At 43.1% G+C, this 14,930-nt stretch overlaps 1 protein-coding gene across 3 annotated transcripts in view; it reads left to right on the top strand.

Moving 5' to 3' along the window:
• Positions 1–12,397, top strand: part of IL20RB (interleukin 20 receptor subunit beta) — a 41,070-nt gene extending 28,673 nt beyond the window's left edge. For 2 of the 3 annotated variants that reach the window (XM_032265580.1, XM_032265573.1), the window contains 2 exons: positions 1,088–1,230; positions 10,693–12,397. In XM_032265580.1, coding sequence (XP_032121471.1) covers positions 1,088–1,230; positions 10,693–10,803 — 254 coding nt within the window. In that variant the 3' untranslated portion in view covers positions 10,804–12,397. The remainder of the gene's footprint in view (positions 1–1,087; positions 1,231–10,692) is intronic. The other variant, XM_032265590.1, reaches the window with a different exon arrangement.
• Positions 12,398–14,930: the final 2,533 nt, after the last annotated feature.

Raw genomic sequence — 14,930 nt, 5'->3', positions numbered from 1 at the left:
CTGCCCTATTCTCCATGATGTGTTTATTTCACATTGCATGACTGTCTCAAAACATCTCATGTACCCCATAACTATATACGCCTACTATATACCTTCAAAAATTAAAAAAAAATTGCAGGAGTGGATGAAAGGGTATGAACATTTGTGTATCTCTTGATGTATACCCCCCAAATATTTTCCAAAACCATTGAAATAATATACAGTGCCCCTAGCCACAAGTCAACCAGCTATTCCAGTCTCATTGGCTGGGCTACCCTTCACATTGCAGGTGAGTAGCCTGGGCCAGAGAGGCTAATTGAGTTGCTCAAGGTTACACAGAACAGAGAGATGGGAAAATAACCTGTCCCCTCTTCCACATCTCCAGATGTTCAGATCTAACCTTTTCTGCTACATTTATTGGTAGAATGACTGTGAGCTTCAGAGCCAGTCCTACCTGGGTGACCTGGGGTGGGTCACTTAACCATTCTGAGCATAGATTCCTCTTCTATAAAAGCAGGGATACTCACATTCATTGTAAAGAACAAGCAACTACATGTCCAGTTCCTAGCATAGTTCTGGAAGGCCATAGTAATCCTAGCACACAAAATGGGGGCTTCATATCTTGTAGTTATTATCTGACTGTTTTTTGAGCCATTTCCTCTATAACATGAATCAATGCCAAGAGTGAATTGTGAAACACACTTTGTTTTGAGTTACCGCCCAGCCCCATTCTGTGCTGTTCTCTTTCAGTACCTCCCCCTCATCCTGTCCAGGGCCTGGCACTCTGCCTTCCTCCTGGCAGTGGCGCCAAGGTATGTGCTAACATAGCTGTTGGCTTCACACATGATGCTCCCCCCTTTCATGTCACAAGAAAAAGATTTTAATCTTCCCTGGGGCTTTCTGGAAGCCAGGCCTTAATCTGGATTCTAGAAAAATGCTTTTAATGGTGGTAATTTTGGTCACTAAAGCACACATCAAATCTCAGGATCTTGGTATCTGCCGTCTTGGTCAATGTGCAGAGTCAACTCCAGGAAACTGGGGAGGCTCAGGATTGAAGATTTAATCTTCACTGATGTTTTCTAAGCCTGTTTTTATCTTTTGTTTCCAGGAGAGGCCATTCCTCTGGCACTGGCCCTGTTTGCCTTTGTTGGCTTCATGCTGATCCTTGTGGTCGTGCCACTGTTCATCTGGAAAATGGGCCGGCTGCTCCAGTACTCCTGTTGCCCCGTGGTGGTCCTCCCAGACACCTTGGTAATAGACCTAGTTCTTTATTTCTTTCAGCATGACACTGACCAGATGTAGTTTGGGCCTCAGTTGGGCATGGGCACATATTTCCATGGTGGGATTATAGGCATCTCCACAGAGTGGGGAGAGGAATACTTGTAAAAGACTTCACTTCTAACTAGAGGTACTGGAATAAATCTCCTTTCTCCAGAGCATGGTGGCCTCCCTGAAGCAGGCCACCTCTGCTTTCTCCCAGGACCCGGGATGGCAAAGAGAGAAGATGTGTTACCCAGCCAGGATGCTTAGTATTGCAGGAGTCCTGCACGATCTTACCCTTCCAGACTGGCCTGCTGAGCATCTTGGCCTCTTCCAATTGTAACAGCAACTACACCCAATGACCTGTTCCAACACAACTTATTCAATTCACATGCCAAAGCCTCATTGTCCAGAGTGAAGAAGATGTATGTGGGAGGCATGGACTGTGCTTTGATCTTGGTGGGGTAGGGTGGGGTGGTGAAGGGACAGCAATCTGGACCTTCATAGTGACTGCCTGAGGTTAGGGAACCTTACCTGTATTCTCAAATCCTCATAAGGCCAGAATTCTTATCTTACTCCTGAGGGTCCTGGACCACAGGTCTGGGTCTCTGCAGTGGGTATAGGACCCATCCATACACCCATGCTGTGGTGGGGGAAACGCAAAAGCAGGCCTCCAACAGCTGCCCCATGTTCTCTGGCTGCCTCCCCAGATGTTTCCCCCCAGCCCCCAGACCTCAACCACACAAAGCCGTGAAACAAAACAAAACAAAAACAACAAAAAAAAAAAATCAAAAAGCTCCATCCCTGTCACCCTAGGGAATTCTCACAGTTCTCTCCTGGGAGGAGGGAGCCAGTGTCAGCTTCTGGAAAGCAACTAAAGCCAGAACTACCTGCAGCTTATACATGCCCATAGCTCCTTATCAGCCTGGAGTCACTCTGAAAGGAGTCATTCTTGGCTGGGTGCTGTGGCTCATGCCTGTAATCCTAGCATTTTGGGAGGCTGAGGTGGGTGGATCATGAGGTCAGGAGTTCAAGACCAGCCTGGCCAAGATGGTGATACCCCATCTGTACTAAAAATACAAAAAATTAGCCAGGTGTGGTGGCGAATGCCTGTAATCCCAGCTACTCAGGAGACTGAGTCAGGAGAATCACTTGAACCTGGGAGGCAGAGGTGGCATTGAGCCGAGATCGCGCCATTGCACTCCAGCCTGTGCAAAGGCAATAAGAGCAAAACTCCATCTCAAAAAAAAAAAAAAAAGGAGCCATTCTTGTGACATCTCTGTGGCCCTGCTTTCTCTCCCTACACAGGAGGAATAACTCTCCCTATAATTCAGTCTTTAGGACACCCCTCCACTCTGTTATCCTAATGCCAGATTTCCCTTCTCTGCTGTACTGCCAGGTAGCCATAACGACTTTAGCTGATACTAGTACAGGGCTAAGTGCCAGATACTGTTCTAAGGCTTTGTATTTATTGACTCATTTCTTGTCATAAAATAGCAGTGTCCTTGTGATCAGTTCCCCCCTCCATCCTTCTCTGAATGACTGAATGGCTTACTGTTCTGCATAAAGGCAATGGGATGTATCAAACACAGGGGAGCAGGGTGGGCCTTTATTATCCTTCAGCAAGAACTTGAGGGCCTCGAAGTCCCTTAAAGCATGAAAAGATATGTATTCTGAGTTATTGGGGGAGTGTCTTATAAATATCAATTAGGTCAAATGTTTCATGGTATTGTTCAGGTCATCTTTGTCATTATTTTTTTGTATAGTTGTTTAATATTGAGAGGAGGATATCAAAGTGCCACTATGAGTGCTGGTGTGTCTGTTTCTCTCTGTCTCTCTCTCTCTCTCTTTTTTTTCTGAGATAGAGTTTCACTGTTGTCACCAGGCTGGAGTACAGTGGCACAATCTCAGCTCACTGCAACCTCCACCTCCCTGGTTCAAGCAATTCTCTTGCCTCAGCCTCCTGAGTAACTGGGATTACCGGTGCCTGCCACCATGCCCGGCTAACTTTTGTATTTTTAATAGAGTTGGGGGTTTCACCATGTGTCCAGGCTGGTCTCAAACTCCTGACCTCAGGTGATCTGCCCACCTTGGCCTCCCAAAGTGCTGGCATTACAGACGTGAGCCACCGTACCTGGCCTGTTTCTCTCTTTATGTCAAATTTTCCTTACGTATTTTGAGGCTCTGTTTTAAGCATATTCACATTTTGACATTTAAATGTATTCATATCTTGTTATGATTTCTCAAGTAATGGAGTCTTTTATCATTATGATATGTTTTTCCTTATCTCTGATAATATTCCTTAGTGTGATATCAGTATATTCTTTTTTTGCGTTTGCTGTTTGTTTGGTATATCTTTTTTTTTTTTTTTTAACATATTTTTACTTTAAAGCTATCTGTATATTCATATTTAAGGTGTGTCTCTTATAGACAGCATATAGTCTTTTCTGTTATTATTTTTTTGTATAAATCCATCTGACCATCTCTACTTTTAAATTGGTATTTTTAGTCCATTAGCTTTTTTTTTTTTTTGAGATAGAGGCTCGCTCTGTCACCCATGCCGGAGTGCAGTGGCATGATCTTGGCTCACTGTAACCTCTGCCTCCCAGGTTTAAGCAGTTCTCCTGTCTCAGCCTCCTGAGTAGCTAGGACTACAGGTACATGCCACCACACCCAGCTAATTTTTGTATTTTAGTAGAAATGGGGTTTCACCATATTGGTCAGGCTTGTCTTGAACTCCTGACCTCAGGTGATTCACCTGCCTTGGCCTCCCAGTGTTGAGATTACAGGCGTGAGCCACTGTGCCCAGCCTCCATTAACATTTAATATAATGATATGGTTGAATTTAGGTCCACAATTTTATTTTCTGTTTCTTTTGTTTTTTTGTTTTTCTTTTTCTTTGTTTTCCCTCTGTTCTTCTTTTTATGCCTCTTTTTGGGTTAAAATTTTTTTTTTAATTTCACTTTAGTGACTTTTTAGTTATTCTTCTTCACATTGTTTTTTCATGATTGTCCTAGGAGTTACAATATACATATTCTTAACTTTTCACAGTCTACTTAGAATTAACATTATATCATTTCACATGAAATGTAAGAATCTTGGAGTAATTTTGGCTTTACAAAGTCATATATATTCTAAAGGTATTTAACATAATCTTTTATATTTACCCACATATTTACCATTTCTGGAACTCTTTCTTCTTTTCTGAGATCTGCATTTCCATCTGGTATGGCTTCCTGTTATTTTATAAAACTTCCTTTCGTTTTTTTTGGTTATAGGTTTAGTAATATAGAACTGCTAGTGACAAATTCTCTTAGAATTCTTTTATCTGAAAATGTCTTTCTTTTGCTTTCATTCTTGAAGGATATTTTTGCTGGATTCTTGGTTGACAATATTTTTTTCTTACTACTTAATTTTTATTTTAAATATTAATTACAACATTTCAAAAATAATGCAATTTTATTTTAACAGAGACTGTATCTTGCTATGTTGCCCAGGCTGGTCTGAAACTCCTGGGCTCAAGCAATCTTCTTGCTTGGCCACCCAAAGTGCTGGGATTTACAGTGGTGAGAGCCACTGCACCCAACTCTTTCACCACTTTATAGGTATTGTTTAATTGTCTTCTAGCTTGCATTGTTTCTGATAAGAAAACAGCCATGATTTTTTTTTTAACATCGTTCCCCTATGTGAAATGTGTTCTCTTTCTCTTGCTGCTTTTAAATTACCATTGGTTTTACCTGTTAAATTATAACATGCCTAGATGGGGTATATTGAGCTTCTTAAATCTGTAAATGTATATATTTTAAAGCTACAATTTGGAAAAATTTCAGCCATTTTTTTTCTTTTTATTTTTTTAGAAACCGGGCCTCACTCTGCCACCCAGGCTGGAGTGCAGTGGTATGATCATGGCTTACTGCAGCCTCAACCTTCTGGGTTCAGGTGATCCTCCCACTTCAGCTTCTTGATTAGCTGGGACAACAGGCATGTGACACTGCAACCAGCTAGTTTCTAAATTTTAGATAGAGACAGAGTCTTGCTGTGTTGTCCAGGTTGGTCTTGAACTCCTGAGTTCAAGCAATCCTCTTCTCTTGGCCTCCCAACATGCTGGTATTATAGGCATGAGCCACTGCACCTGGCCATGGCTAATTATTTTATTTTTTGCAGAGATGGGGTTCTCCCTATGTTGCCCAGGCTGATCTGGAACTCCTGGGCTCAAGTGATATTCTTCTGCCTTGGCCTCCCAAAGTGTTGGGCTTATAGACATGAGCACTCTTCCCAGCCCGTATTTCTTTAGTTTTTTTTTTGATCTCATTCTCTTCTCTCCTTCTGTGAGTCCAATTTTATTTATGTTAGACCTTCAGATATTGTCTCCATTGATTCCTGAAGCTCCATTTATTTTTATAAAAAAACTTATTTTCTTCTTCTTTATTCTTCAGATTGAATAATTTTATTAACCTATCTTCTTGTTCACTGACTCTTCTGTTATCACCGGTCTGATTTTAGGCACATCTAGTGAATTTTGTATTTAAATTACAGATATTGTATTTTTCAATTCTAGAATTTCCATTTGTTTCTTTTTTATAGTAGGTATCTGCTGATATTTTCTCTTTGCTCATTTATTATGAGGATATTTTCTTCTATGTCTTTGAGCATAATTTTAATGACTTTGTCTGCTTTACTTTAAAATCTTTGCTAATTTCACTAGGTGAGTCATGTTAAGGTTGGCCTCTATTGATTGTTTTTTATTGGTATAGGTCACATTTTCCTACATTTTGTATGTCTAGTGATTTTGGATTATAGTCTGGATACAGTCAACAATATGTTATAGAGATTTTGGATTCTGTTATGTTTCTCTGAAAACCATTGATTTTTTTTCCCTTTGTTTGCTTTAGTAAGCAGTGAGTTTGGATGAAAGACTCAACTTTGGTCTCCTATGCATTAGGCAGTTGATGTCGATTAGACTGTTTAGCCTTAGACAGACTGGTAGGCGCTTTCCCCACACCTGCACCCCACACAGTTCAAAGGTCAATCAGAGATTTGAGCAGAATTTATGTACAAAATTTGTAGCTCCCCTTTTCTGGCTCTCTCCTTTTTGGGATGTTTTTCTCTTACTTTCTAACTTCTGAGTTTGCACCAGTCTGTTTTTTTGCTTTTTAAAAACAGTAAGACTGTGACTCTTTATGGCACCAGGTGGAACTTGCCTTCAGGCAAGGAGCTGTGAAAAATGGGAAACTCATCGAGTGACATTCTCTTCTTCCAAGCATGAACTTTCAGTTGCTCTGCCATGCTTTAAGGAATCTGTTTTTAATATCTGGGTCAGTTTTAAAAGTTGTTACGTGAGGAGTGTTGGTCAGATTGGTGCTTCTCTGACATAAGTAGAAGTAGACAACTGCAATAAAAGAGGAATTCCTTAATCTAATCCAAAGCAATGGTAATGGTAGGGAGCATTTCTGGCTGAGGCACGTCAATAGCGCCTCTTTTTCAAAATGGTAAAAAACTCAGCCTTCCTCATCTGGGCTCTACCAGGTGGTCTTCTGTTGTGATTTCTCTCTTAACTCTGCTGCCCATGCTTACCCTCAGTCTGTCTTATTTTCTCTCTTCTAATTCTGTCAGGGGGATAGAAGAGTTTTTCTCCCTACCTCAAGATCAGGGGTATGAAGATCTTCCCAAGACCCAGTGCCTTGTTAGTGAGGAACAGGGAAATAACCATGTAAAGGGTCAATAACTTACAGGATTTCAGGTACACAAGAAGAGTCCTCAACTGGTAAGATCTCCTGAGAATCCTGATGCATCTTGAGCCACATCCTAAAATCAGCTTTTAGAGGAAACGAAATAGCTTAGATGAGACCAGAGACTGGAAGACTCTATGACAGTATGACCAATTTCATCCACGGCAGATAAACATCACCACCCTCGACTACCTTTTGCTTCCTTGTTCTCTGTTACCATTTTTCCTACATCATTCTGATGTCTGTTCCTACATCATTCTGATGTCTGTTCCTACATGCATTCCCTTCCGTAAGGCTTTTAACTTTTATTCCTATTTCACTCCAAGATTTTCAAAGTGGACAAATTTCCCCACAGTGCTGTGTGAGAGGCAGATCACTAGTGTCCGTTAAATCGCAAACACGTTCTTGAGCTGTGAATCAACATGACCACCTCCCCTCTCTCTGCCATGACTTTGGCATAGCCTAGCTGCATTTCTACATTTGTGTTTTTTACAGATAATTCTCCAAACTATTAAAAAGTGATTTCTAGCCATCCTTGCAAAGTCAACTCATCTTTCCAACTAAAGCATGGAAAATTACCAATCAGAAATCTCTGACAATTCTTCAAAACGGTCTGCTGAGTTTGTGTTTAAATTGGAAACATTTCGTGTTTGCATCTAAAATTTTATAGTAGGTGATAGTTGTTCTCTGAAATGTGACATTAAGATTTTTTTCCATTAAAGTTTATATCACCAAGTTAACAGTCTAAAGCAAAACTATATATGCAAGGAAAATTATATTAATTCTGCCAAGTATATATTCTGTGTTGAAAAATATAGTTGATTTTCCTTGTCTTTCATCCATAATTGCTTCCTGGGCATGGGTGCTTTGGTGCTAAAGGGTCTCTGTTTCTTTCCTGTGACTCACTTTATTCTTTCTTTTCTTGCTGTCACATTCTACTGTAATGTGGGTAGCAAGCATAAAGATGGCCCAGATTAGTAATTCTTCAGTGAACCATCCAAGTATGACCTTGTGTGCTTCATAGAAAGTGGAGTTTGTGAACTCAGGTGCCTCTGAGTCCACACGGGTACTGGAAAGAAGAAAAATAAATGAAAAAGGAAAGAATGTTCAGTGCAATGAATGTAGCTCAACAGGGAGGGGGTGGGGGATCATGGCAAATATGTTTCATCTTCTCAGCGACTGCAGGTTGCTAGCAAGAGGAGGTGTGAGCCCGTGCTGCCAGATCTCCAGGTTTTAAATGAGAAGCCCAAAAATCCAGATTTGTATGAGATCTCTTGATTTTTAAATGTTAAAAATAAATTCATTGGCCGGGCGCGGTGGCTCAAGCCTGTAATCCCAGCACTTTGGGAGGCCGAGGCAGGTGGATCACGAGGTCAAGAGATCGAGACCATCCTGGTCAACATGGTGAAACCCCGTCTCTACTAAAAATATAAAAAATTAGCTGGGCATGGTGGCACGTGCCTGTAATCCCAGCTACTCAGGAGGCTGAGGCAGAAGAATTGCCTGAACCCAGGAGGCGGAGGTTGCGGTGAGCCGAGATCGTGCCATTGCACTCCAGCCTGGGTAACATGAGTGAAACTCTGTCTCAAAAAAAAAAAAAAATAAAAAATAAAAAAATAAAAATAAAAAATAAATACATAAATTCAAATTTTACAAATCTGCCCAGCTTTGCTTCAAAATTAGTTCTAAACTGTGGGACCACAGTTTTGTACCTTCCAAAATTCTGAGATTTTGCTGTTTGTTTTACTTTAATGTGCTAGAGCTGCACTGTCCAATACAGCAGCCACTGGTCATATGTGACTGTTAGACACAGAAATGTGGCTTGTCCAAATTGAGATGTATTGTAAATATAAAATACAGAATGGATTTTGAAGACAGAATAAAACAAGAATATAAAATATTTGTGTCATTTAAAAAAAAAATTTTTTTTTTGAGACAGAGTCTTGGTTTGTTGCCAGGTGCCAGGCTGGAGTGCAGTGGTGTGATCTCAGCTCACTGCAACCTCCGCCTCCCGGGTTCAAGCAATTCTCCTGTCTCAGCCTCCTGAGTAGCTGGGACTACAGGTGTGCACCACCACGCCCAACTAATTTTTGTATTTTTTAGTAGAGACGGGGTTTCACCATGTTGGCCAGGATGATCTTGATCTCTTGACCTTGTGATCTGCCCGCCTCGGCCTCCCAAAGTGCTGGGATTACAGGCGTGAGCCACTGCCCCTGGCCTTCTGTTATTTTTAAGTGACATGTTAAAATGATATTTTGGATATATTTGTTAAATAAAATGTATTATTAAAATTAGTTCACCTGTTTCTTTTTACTTTTAAAAATGTGCTACTAGATTTAAAAAATTGCATATGTGGCTCACATTATACTTCTATTGGACAGCACTGTTCTGGAATTTAAAAAATAATCAAGTATGGCCGGATGTGGTGGCTTATGCCTTTGGGAGGCCAAGGTGGGCGGATCACCTGAGGTCGGGAGTTCCAGACCAGCCTGACTAACATGGAGAAACCCTGTCTCTACTAAAAATACAAAATTAGCCAGCGTGGTGGCGTGTGCCTGTAATCTAGCTACTCAGGAGGCTGATGCAGGAGAATCGCTTGAACCTGGGAGGAAGATGTTGCAGTGAGCCAGATCGTGCCACAGCACTCCAGTCTGGGCAATGAGAGAGAAACTCTGTCTCAAAAAAAAAAAAAAAAAAATCAAATATGACCACTGCAGATGTATGGAGTGAGTGTCCTGAGAACTTGTAAATAAGGACGAAGGAAGACCGGCTCAATGAAGCTGATGTCTCCTGGGGAACTGAGGTGGAGGAAACCACTGAGCCTATTTGTGCCCATGTGTCACCCTTGGGAGTGATGAGGGGAAAGGCTGAGAGAGATAACTGTAGAAGAACCTAGAGATTTTGGCAGAGGTGAGCAGGCGAGTAACAGGTGGGAGAGTCCACTGGAAAAGTTGATGTCTGCATGTTTATAACTAGTAATGACTATGTAATGGGGCCACTCGGAAAAGATGGAGGGAACCTGAAATATGAGTAAGGAAGGGACTCCTGTTTATGGAACATCCTCTGTGTATTGGGCACCATGCTGGGTGGCATTCATAAAGCATCTCAGACCAGGTCATAATTCTCAGAGCTCTCTGGTGGAAGATGGTTAGGGTTTTGTTGTTGTGGTTGAGACAGGGTCTCGCTCTCATACCTAGGCTGGAGTGCAGTGGAGTGATCAGAGCTTACTGCAGCTTTGACCTCCCAGGCTCAACTGATCCTCCTGCCTCAGCCTCATGAGTAGCTGGGACCACAGGCATGCACCACCACACCTGGCTAGTTTATTTTTTGTGGAGAGAGAGCCTCACTATGTTGCCCAGGCTGGTCTGTAACTTGTGGGCTCAAGCAGTCTGCCTGTTTCAGCCTTCCAAGGCAGGAGTGAGCTATCAAGCCTGCCTTTAAATTTTTTTTTTTAAACCAGAATTACATTTTGGGTTTTTGTGGGGCAGAATCTTAGAGTGAGGAGTTCTGACCAAGTAGGACTTCAAAGGAACTGTATGTAGTGAACAGGGAGATAATCTTAGCAAATGTTGGAAGCCACTGATCTGAGGAGGAGTTGAAATTGTTTTTTGGTTTTTGTTTTGCTGCTTGGAAATTAATTAATCAAATAGTTAAAATTTTAATAATGTTTTTTACTATTACTACTACTATCCTCTAATGAATATTAATGAAAATTATTTTTCAGAAAATAACCAATTCACCCCAGAAGTTAATCAGCTGCAGAAGGGAAGAGGTCCATCCCTGTGCCATGGCCGTGATGTCTTCTGAGGAAATCTTCAGGTCCTGGATCTCATAGGCTTGGGGAAGGGCCCAGGTGAAGCTGAGAACCTGGTCTGCATGACATGGAAACCATGAGGGGACAAGTTGTGTTTCTGTTTTCCTCCACCAACAAGGGATGAGAGAAGTAGGAAGAGCCTGTTGTCTACACGTCTAGAAGCATCCATCAGAGGCAGACTGGTTTGTCTAACAGAGCACTGACTGGGGGTTAGGAGATGTGACCTCTAGGCTGAGGGCTGCCATTTGCTGGCTGAGCAACCCTGGGAAAAGTGAATTCATCCCTTCGGTCCTACGTTTTCTCATCTGTAATTGGGGAATTAACTACACACCTGCTAAACACACACACACACAGAGTCTCTCCCTATATATATATACACATGTACACATATATACATCCTACACTTTCGAGGCTAGAGGGAACTGGTGACATTCTACAGTCTGACTAATTCTGTGTTTCTGGAGAGCAGGATGCAAATGTGTGGTAAGAATGATCAAAGACTCTACACACTGGGTGGCTTGGACAGCCCACGTTCCCAGAAGAATCCTTGAGAGAAAAGGAAGAATGGGAGCAATGGCGTTGATTTCACTTCAAGCCAAATGCTGGTGCAGAGGTGAATGGCTCAGCGAGCACTACAATAGGTGACCTGGAGGAAGGTCACAGCTGCACTGAAAATGGGATGTGCGTGAACACAGCGGATCCATGAACTACTGTAAAGTGTTGACAGCGTGCACACTGCGGCCAGCAGGTGACGTGTGTGTGCAATGCGATGAGAATGCAGAAGTCAGTAATGTGGGCGATGTTTGTTGTGCTCCTTTTTTCCTGTAGAGCTGCTAAAGTACAGAATTTAGCAAATAAAAAGGGGCCACCCTGCCCAAAAGTGTCTTTAAAGTTCTAGGTACATTGTCAACTTCAAGTCCAGAGAGGTTCCAAAGGACACCTTTGGTCAAGAGGACTGGGGGTGGGGGAGGAGGCGGGGGAGGAGCAGCCCCAGGAGTCCAGAACCCGGGGCTGCATGAGAACCCCAATTGAGGCAGCTAGCATAAGCCTCACCTGGTCAGGGTGACCCTGGGCCTTTCCTGGAGGTCCCACCCCACAGGAAATCCTTGGGGGACCCTCTTTTCCTTGACAGCTTACTCAGGGTATCTCAGCCCCTCTTAGTCTACTCATTTAGGACCTATCTCTGGAAGCCTCTACCCACCCCTCTCCCCTACCAGGTAAAGAAAAGAGCCAACCGCAGAGAAGGAATGGGGGAGGAAACTGGTTGAGGGGTGAAGGGATTGATGAGCAGGGCCTGCACCTTGCCTTCTAACCCTCTCAAAGCTCAGGAGCCTGAGTTGGTTTATCTCCATCCCCGCTTCCTGGGCTTTTTCCAGCCAGCCCAGTGGTGGGACAGTCTAATTGCATCAACTGAGTGTTTTCCAGAGGCCACAGCCCTTCACCACCTGGAGGGGTCTCTCCAGGAGCATGAGATCGCTGAAGACCTGTTCCTTCCTTTCCTTTGATTATCTTGTATACTTCTCTGTGTTGTCTGTTAGAGTGTGTGCTAATTTTATATTTGACCTAAACTGGAAACACACTTTCAGTTTGCAAAAACAAAGACCATATTTCTCTACCAGTCATCACCCTCCCTCTTCCCTCTTCCTGCCCCCTTATGGTAGGGTGGTGAGGGGCACTATCCTTCTGCCCCAGCGCAGGCCCAGAACCAAGAAAGGACCCCACCTCCCTCTGCTTGAGTCTCTCACAACTAGTCCCAGTGCCCATCCGTTTGTTGGCATGTGTAGGTATACAGAAATTTCTCTTGATTCTTCTGTTGTCTCTCCATGTCCTGAACATGCATTTATGGTGCCCCAGCCATGCACCAGACCTGCCAACCCCCACTTGTGGAGGGGCTGCCTTCTCCACAGCTGACCGTTCCCTCTCCCCTGGAGCACTTCTATCCTGAGTCCCAGCCCTCCCCCTCCCCCTCCAGTGCATTTATCCCTACGGCTGGACACTCACATGAGTGAAAAGGAATGTGATTCATATTTACAGCAGGACTGCAGCTGTAAACTGGAACTTCTCTGGGCAAACCAGGAGCCGGGTCACCCTCATCATAAGGCACAGCTTCCTGCCACACGTTTTTTCTAGAAGCTCCAACCTTCCAGTTGCCCAATCACTGAGTCTAGGGGCCCAGGCTCAGCACTACTGGCTTGCTTTGTTTTCACAGCCTCTCACTGAGTCCTGCAGGAATTGGGGGAAGTACTTGTGGTGGTGGTGGTCGGGGGAAATGAGTATCTGGGGGCAGCCTAGAGCGGCTTCTGCTGTTTCAGAGAAGACTGTCTCTTGCAGCCTGACCCAGTAGAGTCCCCTTGGCCCCCAGAATCAAGCCCAGCTTTCTTAGTCCTGCCTTCAGGGTACAACTGCTAGGGCCCAGTGAATAAAATCCCTGCTCCACGAGGCTTACACTCCAATGGGGTAAGGGCAAAGTAATAACACAATAACAAAGTATTATTATTAAGTGAATTAGTATGTTGGGAGTTTGTAAGTCACGGTAAAATAAAAGGTAGAGCAGAAAACAGGGGCTGAGGGGAAGCTGCAGCGTCTTCACAAAGAAAGTGGAGGAAACAATGGACCCAAAACTATCTGTTGGATAAGTCCCCGCATAGCCACATGGTGTGAGAGATCATGAGTGATTATAGAACAAAGTAACTTGGCGACAGTGGCCAGAAAAATGGAGTTGAAGTAAAGTGAAAAAGAAAAAACAAACAAAAAAACCAAAGTAACTTGGCAACAAATCCTTAGGTGTATGTAGTCTAAAACAAAAACTTTATTCAGTATTGTAGACTCCCAATTTGAGTAAGAACAGGGCACTGTTGGAATGGAATCAAATATATTAATATGAAGTCATGACTTTATGAAACATTACATTAAAAATATTTTGACTTTTTTTTTCCACTGAAATGGCCCAGAAGAAATGTCACCTCCATAATGCATCTTAATGCTAAGATTTTGGTTTCTAGTGTTAGTTTTCTCTCAAAGGAGCCAAAGTTTCTTGGCACCAATAGTGGATGCCATGTCAGTTTGGGGTTGAAAGGTACAAGGTGATCCTAGAATGCTTATACCTTTTTTGGACAGAAAGCAAAGTGCTAAATAAGGGTCATTCAAAATTACACAAGGAACAATCTATACAGGGCTCCCCCTGGCCAAAGCTGGGACAGTATAAGCACCAGAAGGAGAATATTGGCTGGCACAATTGATACCATACATTTGAAAAGTCATTAGTCCATGGTACCCAACAAGAGCAAAGCTACCACAATGCATTCTCAGAGAAGATGAATCTGATAGAATGCATTTCTACTTGTTATTCAATCCTGCTGGGCTTACTGACTCATTTATCGTGTCAATGAAGAATTCCAGTAAATGAAAATCCATCAGTCAGAAGGCATTTCTTCTCCTCTAAAGGCTCCTCTCTGCCCCTTAACGTCTTGGCTCTCCTTGTCCTGTCAAGGGGTTCCATGGAAAAGTCTTTTAAGTTCCCTTCACAGAAGGATTGCAGACTGCTGGTCTAGTCTCTGGGCCAACCCTCCCCGTCTCTTTAATAAAGACGTTTTTTCTTATTTTCCGTGTGCTGTATATTATTCTTAGGCTAGAGTAACTTTCCACAGGTGCAGACCTCTCGGTTTCCTTTGAATTTGGAGGGCTTGGGGCTTGATCCCATCGCCAGCTTCTGGAGCCCACCAGGAGGGGAAGACCCCATTACATCCACGGGTGTCTGGCGCCACCTTGTGGTAAGTGGTGGGATTTTTTTCTGTTCCCCCTCGCAATGAAGCTCCTTGGGCTTCCTGGATGAAGAAAGGAAAGCTCAGGCCGGTTTCCTAGAATAATAACTCAGTAACACAGTTTCCACGGACTTGGTCCTTAACAAACTTCCACTGTCACTGGTGGAGTTAGAATTTAGCAACCACCCTCTCCTTGCTCTGTGTCTGTATCTGTCCCAAGCTCATGATTTGGGGCTTCACGCTATATCCATGGCTCTCCCTCCCTGCTGGGACCTTGGCCTCTCTCTGTCTGTTGATCTCTCCTACACGCTGCCATTCCCTACCTCTCAGAAGTAGACTTTTTTTAAATGTTTTTTTCCCTTCTGTGTGTCCTATTTCTAGGATCCC

This window comes from Sapajus apella, unplaced genomic scaffold (genome assembly GCF_009761245.1).
Source record: "Sapajus apella isolate SASKATOON/1434 unplaced genomic scaffold, GSC_monkey_1.0 scaffold4, whole genome shotgun sequence".
Taxonomy (NCBI): Eukaryota; Metazoa; Chordata; class Mammalia; order Primates; family Cebidae; genus Sapajus; species Sapajus apella.
Note: the sequence above shows the minus strand (reverse complement) of the source record. Positions and strands in the feature narration are given on the sequence as shown.